General features: G+C 36.1%; 2 protein-coding genes and 1 pseudogene across 7 annotated transcripts; 2 read left to right on the forward strand and 1 right to left on the reverse strand.

The window, feature by feature from the left end:
• Positions 1-634: 634 nt before the first annotated feature.
• On the forward strand, positions 635-5,464 carry LOC132052059 (sucrose transport protein-like; annotated as a pseudogene).
• Positions 5,465-6,840: 1,376 nt separating this feature from the next.
• Positions 6,841-11,265, forward strand: LOC132052057 (FHA domain-containing protein PS1-like). 6 transcript variants are annotated; one of them, XM_059443403.1, is made up of 6 exons: positions 6,841-7,198; positions 7,948-8,156; positions 8,319-9,482; positions 9,978-10,125; positions 10,223-10,605; positions 10,735-11,265. In XM_059443403.1, exons 1-6 carry the CDS (start codon positions 6,907-6,909, stop codon positions 10,987-10,989), a joined length of 2,451 nt encoding a protein of 816 aa, XP_059299386.1. In that variant the 5' UTR covers positions 6,841-6,906; the 3' UTR covers positions 10,990-11,265. The 6 variants fall into 6 exon arrangements, with proteins under 6 accessions (XP_059299386.1, XP_059299387.1, XP_059299388.1 ...); XM_059443404.1 differs by having other exon boundaries at positions 9,978-10,113; XM_059443405.1 differs by having other exon boundaries at positions 8,367-9,482.
• A 460-nt stretch (positions 11,266-11,725) lies between these two features.
• LOC132052060 (protein SENSITIVE TO PROTON RHIZOTOXICITY 1-like) lies at positions 11,726-14,879 on the reverse strand. Its single transcript, XM_059443410.1, is given in 3 exon segments — positions 11,726-12,707; positions 13,557-14,003; positions 14,531-14,879. Coding segments are annotated over 2 exon segments (1,239 nt in total). The 5' UTR covers positions 13,909-14,003; positions 14,531-14,879; the 3' UTR covers positions 11,726-11,820.
• Between the last annotated feature and the right edge of the window lie 267 nt (positions 14,880-15,146).

Consider the following 15,146-nt stretch of genomic DNA (forward strand, 5'->3'; position numbering starts at 1 on the left):
AAAAGTACTTTTTTATTTATTTAAAAACACTTATTGTAGAGAATAAAGGTATTTGGCTAAATTTTTGGTGAATAAAGAATTACACTTTTCTATATTTAGTACTAACAATTTAACTTTAAATTTCTCATTTATCCTTAATGAAATGATTTATAGGCTCACACAAAAAAAATAAAGAACCTTATTTACATATTCTCTTTCGTAATTTGACACTTTCTAAGCACTTTTTAAGAATATTGGCAAAACACAAATTACTAACAAAAGTGCTTCTCAAATGATGTAGCAACACTACTCTTTCAAAACATTTCTTTTAAAAACATTTTGTCCAAATACACTATAAACTATAACATTTTTGCGACTATAAAAACTTCTCATTAAGGTTTTAATAGAAAGTTTAAGTTAAATTATTTCCAAGTTACTTAATTACTTACCTTTTTTTTTTTTTTTTTTTTTTTTTTTTTTGCCATAGTCGATAGCTAATCATTTTTAGATACCTATAAGCTGTAATTTGTTTTATTTTCATAATTTTGTACACCATGTCATTTTGGATCGCCATAACTTAAAAACACCCTGTATACAGAATATTGAATATATACATATTCAATGGAAAGTGGTAATGTAGATATTGAAGTTGAAGATGTCAAATATACATATATCTCCACTGCCACTGCCAGCACGTTGGAAAATAGTAATGGTAGCATCAATAGCAGCTGGAACTCAATTTGGATGGGCACTTCAACTCTTTTTATTGACTCCTTACATACAATTACTTGGAATTCCCCACACATATGCTTCATTCATTTGGCTTTGTGGTCCTATTTCTGGCATGATTGTTCAGCCTGTTGTTGGTTACTTGAGTGACAATCTCTCATCCACTTTTGGCCGACGTCGGCCCTTTATTGCTGCTGGCTCCTCCATAGTTTCCTTTTCTGTCATCTTAATTGGCTTTGCTGCTGATATTGGCCATGCTTTTGGTGATCAACTTGATACTAGTACTAAGCCTTTTGCTATTGTTGTTTTTGTTGTTGGATTTTGGCACCTTGACGTCGCTAACAACATGATACAGGTAAATATAATTGGACATTTAACTTTATATATACATTTACTAGTATTATGTATGTTTAACACTATTATCAGATCACTTAATTAAAAGCCTTTAGTAATTTTGTGTAATAAATCCCAGATGGATGAATAACCTAAAAATATGATAAATAAGCCGATTAGGCAGATAGAGGAATATAGGATTTTAAGTTTATGGTTTTTGAACTCTAGAACAGGACAACTATCATGATAGATTATTTATACATGCCACATGATTTTTTCAGCACAAATACATGATCTGTGCCAAGCTACTGGATTCTGCAGAACCTGTAAGTTATATTGTAGCTCCGCCCCTGCCGATTATAGCTAGTACTCCCTTTGTCGCATTTTATGTGAGATGATCTGTAGTAAGAGATTCAAATTGTCATGCAGGGTCCATGCAGAGCACTGTTGGCCGATCTGTCCGGCAGAAAAGCCGGGCCGATGAGAACGGTGCAATCTTGCTACGCATTCTTCATGGCGGTCGGAAGCATTCTTGGGAATGCCGCGGGTTCATACTCTCAACTATAAACCGTCTTCCCCTTCACGAAGACAGAAGCCTGTGATGTTCACTGTGCAAACCTAAAAAGCTGTTTCTTGATCTCAGTGGCTCTATTACTCACCTTAACTACCTTGGCATTAACAACTGTTAGTGAAAAGGGACTGCCACAGAGAGACTTGAGTATAGAGGAGGAGGAGGAAAAGGGGGATTGATGTTTTTGGGAGACATGTTTGAAGCTCTAAAGCACTTGCCAAGATCAGTGTGGATTCTTCTAATGGTCACTGCTTTGAACTGGATTGCTTGGTTTCCTTTCACCTTGTATAGCACTGACTGGATGGGCAAAGAGGTATTTATTTGACAGTTCATTTTAATTTATGTGTCTTACTTTCTTTTTTTATTTGTTTAAACTAGGATGCCTTTTCCTATAGTAGTTTAAGTTTCAATTTCAACATTATAATAGCGTTTTTCATTTAATGACACTCCTCTACATGAATGACATGACATATTTAAGACATAAGATTCAAAAAGTATTTTTGATAATATGTTATACATAGTATTTTTACTTTAAGATAACAAGATTGAGTAGTCTTCTTTATATTCTTAAACTTAGTTCCTGATCAAACTAATGGCTTGTGTGGCCAAGCTTTTGGGAAGTGCAAAAATGATTATTTCTTTAAAAAATGCTTATTTTAGGTAGTTTAGGTGTTTGACCAAGCTTTTAAAAAATAAGTAAATGTTTTTGAATAGTAAAAGAAGTTGTTTTTTAAAAGCTGAAAAAAGTAGTTTATCCCCAAAAGCATATGTTAGAACCTTTGCCAAGTACAAATGATGCTCTAATATTGTCAAAAGTGTTTTTTCAAATTGATTAACAATTCACAAACTGTTACTCTCCAAAAGTACATTTTCAAAAAATACTTTTCAAAATAAGTAAATTTTGGAAACTTGGTCAAACATGCTACTAAGACGCATAAAATGAAAGGATCAAGTAGTATTTAATGTAAATGGAAGTAGCTAAGGATATAAGAAGGATATAAGTTATACAACAAGTGAATGAGTATATTTTACACTATTAATATGAGTACTTGGTTTATGACCTCTGTCTAGACTATGCTTCTTACTCCTTTTTTTCCTTTGAACAGGTATATGTTGGCACAGTTCGGGAGGCGGATATATACCATAAAGGACTACATGCATGTGCATTTGGTCATTTGTTGAACTCAATGGTGCTTTGTTTCATGTCACTAGGAGTAGAGGGCATTGGAAAGAGGCTAGGTGGTGCAAAAAGGTTATGGGGGATCGTCAGAATCATCTTGGCTATTTGCTTGGCCATGACAGTTTTAGTTACAAAAGTGGCAGAGAAATCACGACAGTACGGCGGTGATGGCGAGCTTCTACCGCCGGATACAGGTGTCAAGATCAGTGCCTTGGTTCTCATTGCTGTTATGGGAATTCCTCTAGCTGTGAGTTATTCATCTATTACCCCCTAATTGCTGTTATGGGAATTCCTCTAGCTGTAATGTACTTTAAATTAAGACAACGGTTTAGAAAGTGGGGGTGTGAGGCGAGGTGTTTTACCTGACATGAATAAGTCCTGCGGGCCGTGGATATTAGTTTTTAACCGCATAAGTATTAGGAATGGCGTGCTAGAATATCGTTATTTTTAATCTTGCTATTAACATGATATTGGTTCTTTTATAGGTCCTTTATAGCATCCCATTTGCTATGGCATCTATACATTCCAGCAATGCTGGTGCAGGACAAGGTAACTAATACTGAAAATTCTTGTTATTATGATAATAACAATCAGATATAAGAGATTTATAATAACGTGGTTGGTTTGTTTAATTCCACACAGGTCTTTCGCAAGGAGTTCTAAATCTTGCAATAGTTGTCCCACAGGTAAAAACTACTTTAGTCTTTTAGCACTTCTTGACCTAGATGGGAAATATATCGATGACTTAGGGTGTGTTTGGTATAAAGTTTTTCAATTTTTACATGTTTGGTTGGTCAAAATTTTTGAATTTTTTTAAGGAAAACAAGGTACTTAAAAATAGGGAAAAAAACTTGGAAGTAGAGAAAAACATGTTTCATAAGTGACATTCTACACTGATGACCATGTTTAATTTTTTGTAAAGAGTAGAATATAATAATACATATATATTTTATTGTAGTACTAGTAGACTGCTACATTTTACTAGTACCATATTTAGATAACGGAAAAGGGCCAAATATAACCCTGTACTATCGAAAAAGGATCAATTATACCCCTCGTTATACTTTGAGTTCAAATATACCCCTACAGTTATACTTTGGGTATAAATATACCCTTTCACCGTTAAAGTTGACCAAGATTAATATTTTTAATGAAGAAAATGCCATGTGACATGCCACCTCATTGTCCAAATCCAATTTTAACCCTCCCTTCTTCCATGTCATCTTTCACCATTTGGACCTCCCCTCCACCACTGCTACACCACTATACCCACCACCATTTTCACAAACTTGAAAGGTGGAAGAAATCAAAATGCTTCAAATGAGTCATCCCAATTAACGGCTATATATTTGCTTTAGGATTCCCACTCTCTCTCCTTGCTATCACCATATTTACTTTTGCTCGTATTGCTGATACTCTCGACCAGAAATTCCTCGAAGAGTATAAACATTTTTATACTACTTACGTTTTCTCCCCTAGTCCTTTAATTTTTGTAGCTACCTCCTTTCGACTCAATTCAACCCAATTTTTAACTGAATATAGGACATTAATTAGTTCACCTTCTTTTTAGAAAAAAGAAAATTTAGACCCTGACAAAAGAACTTCTCATATTAAAATGCATTAAGAGTGTCTCGGTATTAGTTAAGTGGCAATGGGGTTAAAGTTAGTCCCAAGCTTCATTTCTTTTTAGATAATACTACTTAAAAGGCTATGGAAGTGAAGGAAAATTGTGGGACCAAGTGCTATTATATTATGTGATTATTCTTTTATGTTAGTGTTTTGATTTTGTTCACATCAGCATTTTTATTGGGTTTGGATTATTTCTTGAGCGGGGGGAGGGGTTTGGTGGAATTTGAAGTCTAGCTGATTTTTTCTGTCGGGCTATGCTATTCATTTTCTATTCAATGCAAAGAAAATTTAGTGCTGATTTGTTCTGTTAGATTTGTATTAGTTGCCTGTATTTAGGACATCCGTCAAGTTGACGTTTCATGGAAGAGGTTCGAGGGTGGCAGAGGTTGTGAAAATGATGATGGGTATAGTGGTGTAGTAGTTGTGGAGGAGAGGTGCAAATGGTGAAAGATGACATGGAAGGAGGGAGGGTTAAAATTGGATTTGGACAATGAGGTGGCATGCCACATAGCATTTTCTTCATTAAAAATATTAACCTTGGTCAACTTTAATGGTGGAGGATATTTGTGCCCAAAGTATAACTGTAGGGGTATATTTAGACCCAAAATATAACGAGGGGTATATTTGACCCTTTTTCGATAGTACAGGGTTATATTTGGCCCTTTTCCGTTTAGATAATCCATCTGCACTTTGTTTTGCTCCCTATATTTATGCTCGATGATCAGAGGCTCCAACATGACTTACTTTTTCTTTTGTTGCCAAAAAATGCAATGGATGAAACAGACAATTGTGTCACTAGTGGGAGGGCCATTTGATTTGTTGTGTGGAGGAGGGAACTTGACAGCTTTTGTTGCTGGAGCTGTTGCTGCTTCATTCAGTGATATTTTTGCACTCACGTTGTTGCCTTCTCCTCCTGCGCCTGATGCCAAACAGTCCCCTATTTTCGTCGTTGCTACTTCCCATTGACAAAATATTGGACACCACAACCAAAGTTTTGATCACTAGCTACTCTTTTTCCTCTTTTTGTACATAATGCAGAATTAGAGAGCAACACAATTTTTTTCTTTTTCTGTAAATCATTGTACAAAAAGGATTATTAGTTCCTTCTTTAAACTATGTATAGTATTCCCCTCGACTTGGCTATTTGATAGTCTTTACCCTCTTTTTGTCCACGTGGCATTTTTTAGAAATAAAAAATATTTTTCTATGTTCTTATATTCACTAACTTCTTAAATCATTTTTTGCGGGTCAAATTTGTAAAAGACTAAGCTCGAACTCCATTATTTAGTGTGATTTTTTTGACAAAAAATAATGGGTTCCAGGAACTAATTTTACAAATTTGATCTGAAAAGGAAGAGATAAAAAATTGAAATAAATATAATCATTGCATCTAAAGAAGAAATAAAACAAATTTACACAATTAGAACTTGATTATTTTAGCTAAAAAGTTTATTTAAATTGAAAACTATATTTCAACCAAGAGCTCGTATATAAAGAAGTATTAGGTGAGACACAATCATATTACATGTTTGTACCAAATAACATTAAAATTAATCTCACTATACATCTGACCTACCAAACTAAATTTAGATGTTCAACTTTGTAAGTTCAAATCCTCTCTCAAATTTCTTCCTTTTATTGAGTTAACACCTTAGCTAAATATGATAAACTTTTTCCTTTAATTTTAATTTTTTAACTTAAAGTATACTCCCTCTGTCTCAATTTATGTGATACTTTTCGTTTTTGAGATTCAAACAAAATGAATTTTGACTAACATTTTAAGATGTATTCTCTCTGTCCCAATTTATATAACGCGCTTTCCTTTTTAGTCAGTCCCAAAAAGAATGACATTCCTTATTTGGCAACAATTTAACTATAAACTTTACATTTTGCTCTTAACGAGATGATTTATAACCACGCAAATATCTTTGGCTTGTTTCAGACCACAAGATTCAAAAGTCTTCCTTTTTTTAAAAAGCCGTGCGCAGTCACATTACATCACATATTGGGACAGAGTTAAAAGTCGTGCGCAGTCACATTACATCACATATTGGGACAGAGGGAGTATTTTTTTTTTTTACCCAATTGATATGAGAAAAGTTGCAACTTTAATCTTAAAATATTAATTTAATCTAATCCAATTTAGCTTCAAAGTTTAGTCAAATTGACTCTCGAAAAATTAAAAGTATCACATAAATTGGGATGGAGGGAGTAATACTTAATGAAAAATATTAATGTGATTTCTTAAAGTTGTGTAGGGCCATACACGCACCAACCATGTGCACAAACTAATTGAAATAAGTGCATAGACCATAAAAGCATTTTACAAAACCTACATGCAACAATTCTGCAATTAGAAGGAAAAGTTGGCCGTCACACAACCAATACTTTCTATGTATAAAGCTATAACGGTCACATTTTCAAGATTTCATTCGAAAAAAAAAACCTCTCTCTGAGTGTGACAAATTCTCTCTGTCTCTTTCTCATGGGGGACAAGCAAGAATCTTTGTTAAAACCCAATTCACAAACTGAAGAAGAGAAGAAGATTCCAGTGTTTACAGTGTTAAAGAATGGGGCCATCCTCAAGAACATCTTTCTTCTTGACAACCCCACAGCTTCAGTTGAAGAATCAAAGCAAGAATTTGAAGAGATATTGGTAGTTGGAAGACACCCAGATTGTAATATTGTATTGGAACATCCAAGTATTAGCAGATTTCACCTCCGCATTCACTCTAATCCTTGTTCTCAATCTCTCTCTGTTATTGATCTCTCTTCCGGTAATTCCTATTTTCTTGATTCTGTATGAAGTTTTCTTAATTTTTTACATCTTATCATATGTTGATATCCAAATTCTTGACCTCTGGATGGGTCTGGTGGTCAGCATTACAACAGCTTTTTCGTATCATTGTTTCTTGATTTTATTTACCACTTGACTAGACAAGGATTTTGATGCTTAGGCTTTCTCTGTGTCAGTTTGCTTCAGCATGTTAAGGGTTCTCTGTATAATCTATTGTTTCACATGCTTCATTTCTTTTTGTTAGACATTTGGGGTGTGTTTGGGACAAGGAAAATGTTTTCTTGGAAAATAAGCGGGTTTCTCACTTATTTTCTACTGTTTGGTAAGTAAACAAAATCCTGAACATTTATATGTAATCTAGCAGAATACTATGGGGTAGGGTGGGTGTGGGGAGGAGACAATGAACTTGGAAATGTCACTTATGGAAAATGTTTAACCTACTTCCATTAGAGAAGTCATTTTTCTCATTTTTAAGGAATTTGTATTCCTAGAGAAAAATAATTTCCAAAACACTTTGACCAACCAAACATGAGAAATGAAAAACATTTTCTGGAAAATATTTTCCGTCATACCAAACACACCAGGTGTTGCTCTTTTGCTTTCCTTGATTTGGTTTTGGTTTATCCAGTCAATTGATTTTCTCTGCACATCGTGGTGAATTTCCAGTGAGATCAGATTTCTTTTTGTTGTTTTTATTAAGTTGTTCACTTTGATTTGCTGCTGCTTTAGTCCATGGGTCATGGATTTCTGGCAACAAGATTGAACCAGGGGTTCGAGTTGAGTTGAAAGAGGGCGATAAGATGAAGCTAGGACGTTCCAGCAGGGAATACATGCTTCACTGGATTCCCATCAGCCGCGCGTATGATTTGGAGAATCCATTTGTAGCTCCATTAGCTGATGCAGAACCATTGGAAGAAACAGAGGAGAAAGAACATCAGGTAAGCTATTTTATGTATACTATATGTAAAATTTGTGTATACAATATGTATATTATATGTATAGTCTTTTGAGCGGTCCAAAAATGTAATTATATCTCTTTATTTATCGTCTCCACTTGAACTATTATGTTAGCTTATTGTCTAATTTATCATTTTTTATAGGACGAGAGGGGCTTTGCTCTTCAGAATGAGGATAATGATTTGGTGCAGGGTCTAGATTCAACGTTTTCCGATATGCATTTGTTGCCATATGTAAAAAGTTTGACTCCATCAGCTCCGCCGATGCCTGAAGAGATGAAGTCTCCATTTCACTTTAGTGATGAAGAAGTAAACATAAATCCACCTGAGAAAATCCATGGAGAGAGTGAACTCAGTTTGCTGCAGCCTGCTTACGAACCTGACAAAGAAAACAGCACTCCGCGGGCCCTTCTTGTCTCGGCAGAGTCCCAAACAGAAAATGCCGATAGTAGTACCCCAGTAAGATCTCAGCAAAGATGTTTGAGCATTTGGTCTAGAAGGGGAAAATGTTCCAGTGTTCAGATTCAAACTGGCAGAGATAGATCAATAATTGAAAAAGTTGACATTGATACTGAAGTTTACTCACTTAATCATGAGAAGGTTGCAATGGAATCAGTTTCAAATGATCCTTTTTCTAGTGGGAACAAGGATGGAGAAGAAGATGCCTTCACTCCAGACAAAGAGAACAATGCTCCTAGTTCCGTGAAAAGCTCGCGTCTTGCTGATGGACAAGCTAAACAATCTATGTTTTCTTCTTGTGTGGATGAGAATGGTGAAGAGAATTTTAATCTGGACAAAGTGGATCTTACCCCAAACACTCATTTGCGAAGGTCAATGAAGAAGATGAGCAGTTTGGAGCAAATTAAGCATCCAAAATCTTTGAGATCTTCCCCAATGAAAGAGATTTCTGATCCCATACTCCATCAAGCTGAAGGTCTTGAATACAACAAGAAAGAGAAGATCGGATCATCTACAATGCTCTCAAATATGAGTAACATCAGTGAAGAAATTTTTACTCCAGATAAAGGGAATATGACACCTGATAATTGTTCAATGAGATCGAAACCATTCAAGAAAGAAGACTTGATTGTCAAAGTCCTTGAAGAGCAGAAATCAGTAAGTGTTGCTTCCAGAAATAAGGCTAGATCTGAGATAACCATACTGAAGAACAGAACAGATAGAGTACCACTTCAACCATTGCTTGTGAACAACCCCCCCAAGACCAATTCAAAATCTCCAGTACCGAAAGTCAAGCTGAATGCTAATCCAATCAAGTGTCAAGAAATTATGGAGGCATGCCCATATTCTGTAAGTTCATTGACCTGTTTCTTATTTGAAAAACTTTTTTCTTAAAACAGCACTAGCGGATTCATGATTTCCAATCTGCAGTAATAAGTTGTTAGCTTATGAAAGTAATAGATTTGATTTTAGCCAGGACACAGGTCTGCTATCTAACTTTTGTTTCACTATTCTTTTACACTTTATTCAATGAGGCAAGCTTATTGACAAATTGTAAATTTGAGTCTCTTGGATGAACACAATTACACAACCAATGGGAACCTTGAAGATTCCTAATTTATTGTTTAAACAATATCTGCAGTATTAAGTCGTTAGCTTATGAAAGTAATAGATTTGATTTTAGATAGGAGACGGGTCTGCTATCTAACATTTGTTTCACTATTCTTTTACACTTTATTCAATGAGTCAAACTGATTGAAAAATTGTAAATTTGAGTCTCTTGGATGAACACAACCAATGGGAACCTTGAAGATTCCTAATTTATTGTTTAAACAATATTTGCAGGATAACAATGCCAGGGAAGAAAAACGAAGGTGGACAATGGTAGCGGATACCACCTCTTTGTTAAACAAAGAGTCAAGAAAAGCTTTGCAGCTTTTGGAAGGTCTCAAAGGAACATGCCTGATAATTCCAAGAATTGGTAATGAACCTGGTATTCTTCAGAAAAGTTCATAACATCTTCAAGTATTTCAATAACTTTTCCTATCTAAAACCGCTTTATGTGATCTTTACCTGTTCCTTGATGATAGTCTTAAGAGAACTGGATTGCATGAAGAGGCGTGCTAGTTTTTTCAGAAGAGCAACAGAAGCTTATGCAGCATTAGAATGGATCGAAAATTGCATGGTAAATGCAAAATCATGGGTTCATGTGCAGAGTTGTGTGGAGGAAACAAGACCAATGGCACCAACTCCTCCTGCTACTGCACCGCCGTGTTTGTTCAGTGAGGAGAATGACATATTTCCAGTCGGCTCAGTTCTATCCTCTCCACATTGGGGTCTACAGGCAATTGTTTCACCCACAGCAGAGGATCATATCCTTGAATGTGCCCTCCTCTTTAAAAGAACTAACAGAAATGGACAACTTGTTCTCCTTAGCAATGATCTTACCATTAAGATCAAGGCCATGGCAGAAGTAAGACCACAACAAAACATTATCCTTTCCTTCCGCATCCCTTCCCCTTCTGGAAACAAAAGAAGAAATTTTTTTCTGCTTGTGCTATGAGCATCAACTGACACTTCATTTTTGTTTATTGATTGGCAGGGTTTAAACTGTGAGACAGCAGAAGATTTCCGAGAGAGTCTGGTGAACCCATTCTCTGAGAGGTTTCTTTGGAAAGACAGCTCTCCAAGGGGAAGCACTTGGTCGTGTGTGGATGACTTTGTTCTTAAGGAGCCATACTACCTTGGGCCTCTAAAGAAGACATCAACATCAGGGCAGGCGGCAAAAGGCTTGAAGCTGATATTGCTTCATAATTCTCATTATAGGCGGAACTGTTCAGGGAACACAGTTAGCTAGGGATAGAGAGTTCCCCTTTATCAAAGATGTGGAAGCTGATATTGCTCCATAATTCTCATCATAGGAAAATATGTTCAGCCAGCTGAACCACTTAGCTGAGTCAGTTTCCCCTTCTTATCAAACATTTCGAAGATGAATTCAGATCTTATGACAACATCTAAACCTGTAAATGGCCATTATTTCAATCTTTTGGAACTTCATTTTATAAGTTGAGTGATCATTCAGGCAACCAACTCTCTGTTTTTCATTGCAATGAAATTGATTCTATATGATTCAGAGATTTCTTTGTGAAATCAGGGTACATTCTAGAAGTATTTGTAAATGCATCTACATCTGCAGTAAAAAAATTCAATGTTAGTTTTCTTTCTTCTTCTTCTTCCATAGTTTTCTGAGGGACACAGCTCAGCCAGCACTTCGGTACATGGTTATCATCTGATTAGCTCGGCATCTATCCTGATTCTCTTGCGTACGTAATTAAGGAGCAGCTTTGTTAATGAAGTCTCTTTGTATTTAAAAGCAGATTAATAGATATCTGTTCTGAATCAAGGATTATCTAGGAAATTTATCTTCCTCTCAACTTCTATAAATAGGCTTTAGATGATTAATTCATTTATTGTTGACTTGCTGCAACTTAGGTAGTTACAAGAAGCAGGGATTATAGACTTGCAAGTTAACAAAACCATACCTCGTCGAGCCAGATATAACATCTTAAAAGCAGTCAAAAAGGGCAGTATACTAAGAAAAGACATCATTTATTCCCAAGAACTAACATAACAAGAAAACAGACTGCCATATCAAATCAAAGACAAATTCACTTGAGCTATTCCAGTTCTATAAAACCCATATTTTCCCAGCCTTCTAAGGGTAATTACAAGAACCTTACAGCAGAAAAAATAATGAGTTTTCCTGGTCCTCAAATGGTGGTCGGGGAAACTCCTGGAGTTCGCTAAGCTTGCTAATTTCAGAGTTCAAAGTTGAGAAATAACTGCCAGGATTATCTGCAGCCCCTTTTACATTCACAGTATTTGTTTGAAGCCCACTGCCATTCTGAACATTTGCCTCAAAACCTATTTTTCCAGCCTCTACAGTTGCTTCAGCGGTTTGGCCTTGATCAGATGTCCCAGCAAAACCTCTGGTTTCATCTACAGGAATTGCAGGTGTGTGTCCTTGGAAAAGGGAAATGTGTCCGAAAAGCTTATCTTTCCTGGAAAATGTTGTCCCACAAGAGCAAAGCCATTTATCTTTACCACAATGCTTCTCATGTGTTCTAAGATCTGCAATAACTGAAAATTTCTTCACATTGCACGTCCTACAAGCATATCTTTTCTCACAGTGGGTTCTTCGGTAATGGTTTTTCACACATAAGATAGTCTTTAGTGGCTGAAACTTTTTATGCTCCTTGTTGCGCTTGCAACCAACACAAGGACAGGAATACCTTTTAATAAGCGTCGTCCCAGAGCTAGGCTCCTTTTGAGGCTTTGCAAGAGCAGCTGGAGTTTTGTACTCATCCCCATGACCCCTCATATGCATCCGCAAGTTGGCATCTCTCTTAAATCCCTTCCCACAAATTGTGCAAAAGTGAGCATGAGGTGCAAGAATTTCCTCTTTCTCCAGCTGCAGAATCTCGTAGGAACCAGGAGGAAGGTTCTCTTCCTCATGGGATTCATCTTCATCCTTCTCATGTTCATCAACAGCATAATTTTGTTCAATGCCACAATCTGATGGGATCGAAATAAGAAGGCGTCATGCGGAAGCCAACAATTGCAAACCTTTAACGACAATAAATCAGAAACAAAGAGAACTATACTCAAAGAAACATAATATTTTAATATGGTTAGCACAATAACCTACCTATGAGAAAACTAACATAAAAGAAATTATAAAATATATCGAGAATATAATCTCCTCCTAAACAACACTCTTTAATGACTACCCTGCACTAGTGGAATACTACTTAGACAAGTAGAAAGGCCAACCTAAGAGCGAGGCAAGCCGGGAAGGGGCTGAGACTTATAATTCGAAGACCAAGTCTCCGCTTATTTTAGAAAAAAATCTTTCAAGTACCTATAGAACCAGAAGCGCCCCTTCTTTCAAAGAGAGAAGGACGGGTTATCCACATTTCATTTGATGGTCAGAGGCGAATTGAAAGCTAAGCAGTGGGAATTGGAACAATTGAGCTTATTGCTAGGCTGGTTCTTCAGAGCCAGCAATTAGCTATCGGATTTCGTCCTGCAACTAGAAGAAGATCGCTTTGAGGAAGAAAAAGTGATCGGCAAAAGAGTTGTAGGAAAGCCAAAACTAAAGAAAAGCATTAAAAAAAAAAAGAATCCACTAATCCCCGTCATCCTAACTCCCAAGCACCCTTTGGATGCTATTGTATTTTTGTACTACGGAAAGATCCTCAATTTATAGAAGTCCAAAGCCTTTTCCTCCAAGAAAAAGATTAGTCAAATATGGTAGAAAATTAGGGCAAACGCTAACGCAATCGCCCATTTGATCAATATGATCGGGCTGATCTTCTGCCTTAGTCACATTAAATCTATGTGGTAGAGCACCAGCATTAGTACCTGTTTCAGAAGGAACTAAGACACTACCAAACTGCCCGAGTTGCTTGGTAGTTGGGTTAGCGGAGGAACATGAATGATGATGCTTCACGGTTGGAAGAAGGCTTCCTGCAGTTGATATCAATTGAACAATAATAGAGGTAAGATCAGCTGTTATTAGCTGTTGTTGCTGAATTGAAAGGTCACTTCCCTGAATCTTAGCTAGACTTTTGTGGTCAACAATTAAATGCACCAGCTCCTTCAGTTGATGAATCTTTTGTTCAAGAAAAGACATACTTTTCAGTATAGCTTTTGGATCCCATTCTTGTAATCTGGTAGAATCATGATTTTGACTCCTTTGGTTAACTTGTTCCATGCAAGTGTGTTTTTCAGATGGTTGATTTAGATTTCGAAATTTGTTGCTTAAACCTTATAAGTCTGCTGATCCGGAAATGAGAAAATTTTCCACTTCTGCTAATTCAAAGTGTAGTTAGTATTTGAGTGGTTAATTGAGAAAATTAGTCAAGAAAATCCTTACAGCCTTTTGAACTGTCTATTCATAATCCCAAATCAAGATATTATACACTTTAAGTGGTCTGAGATATTAAAATTCCTAACCAAATTCATTGAAAACCTATTTTCTCTTTTAGAAGTAACATTTTCAAAGACTAAGTGACAGCATCGCCACCTAACAATATCCTACCCCCAACAGAAAAGTAAATAGAAATAAAGATCCCAAAAGAATCATTTAACACTCGTGAAATGCTCTGTTAAGTGTTAATATGCACATCAAAACACATAAAAATCAATCTTTCTCCATAATGATGCCCAGTTGCATGTTGCAAGCTGTTTAGAGACAGAAATAACCAACAAATGAAGCATTTGTTTTCACCAAAACATCACAATATCCAGCTACAAACATAATAAATCCACGCATTATATAGCCAAGAGATGAAATCCAATCCAATCAAATTAAAGCAAAAGTATTGAAGACAAACCAGATTAAGGATGCTCCTCTTTCTCCTGTTCTAAGAAAAGGGAATGAATGGTAAAGGGTCAAAATAAGCAACAGAAGTTTGATGATTGAGGATAGCAACAATGTCAATTCTGGTATTCCCCATGGTGGGATTAATGGACCCCACACGCTTTGTTGGTAAAAAGCTAGCCCTCACCAACTTTGGCTTTTTTTGTAGAAATATTTTGCCATTAATGGACCCACACCACTATCTCTGCTACATGCATGCATGCACAGCTTTCCATCATCCAATTATTCAGTTATGCCTTCATAATACTCTCCATAAGTTCTCTCAAGCTCTGGCAAGCATAAAGAGGCTTTTTCCAATGGCAAATTGAATTTAAACTTTGTGAGTTACACTTATATTTGCACATATTATATATAGAACTCAACCCAAAAGTGGCGTAGCTCAAGTGAAGAATATTAGTATAAAATAAATAATGATCAAAAACACACCTGAACTATCATTTTTCCGTGAGTTTCCTATCTGAACTATCAGGTGTGCGAGTTTCCTACATGAATTATCACCAACTAATAGTTGAGGGTTATTTTGATAAATAGTTGGTGATCGTAGTTCAGGCAGGAAACTCGTCCACCTG

The sequence above is a fragment of the Lycium ferocissimum genome, chromosome 4, assembly GCF_029784015.1.
Source record: "Lycium ferocissimum isolate CSIRO_LF1 chromosome 4, AGI_CSIRO_Lferr_CH_V1, whole genome shotgun sequence".
Lineage (NCBI taxonomy): Eukaryota > Viridiplantae > Streptophyta > Magnoliopsida > Solanales > Solanaceae > Lycium > Lycium ferocissimum.

Coding starts and splice junctions, on each gene's coding strand:
- LOC132052057 (XM_059443403.1), top strand. CDS start 6,907: ATGGGGGACAAGCAAGAATCTTTGTTAAAACCCAATTCACAAACTGAA. Junction 9,483..9,977: donor TGGAGGCATGCCCATATTCT/GTAAGTTCATTG, acceptor CAATATTTGCAG/GATAACAATGCCAGGGAAGA. Junction 10,126..10,222: donor AAGAATTGGTAATGAACCTG/GTATTCTTCAGA, acceptor CCTTGATGATAG/TCTTAAGAGAACTGGATTGC.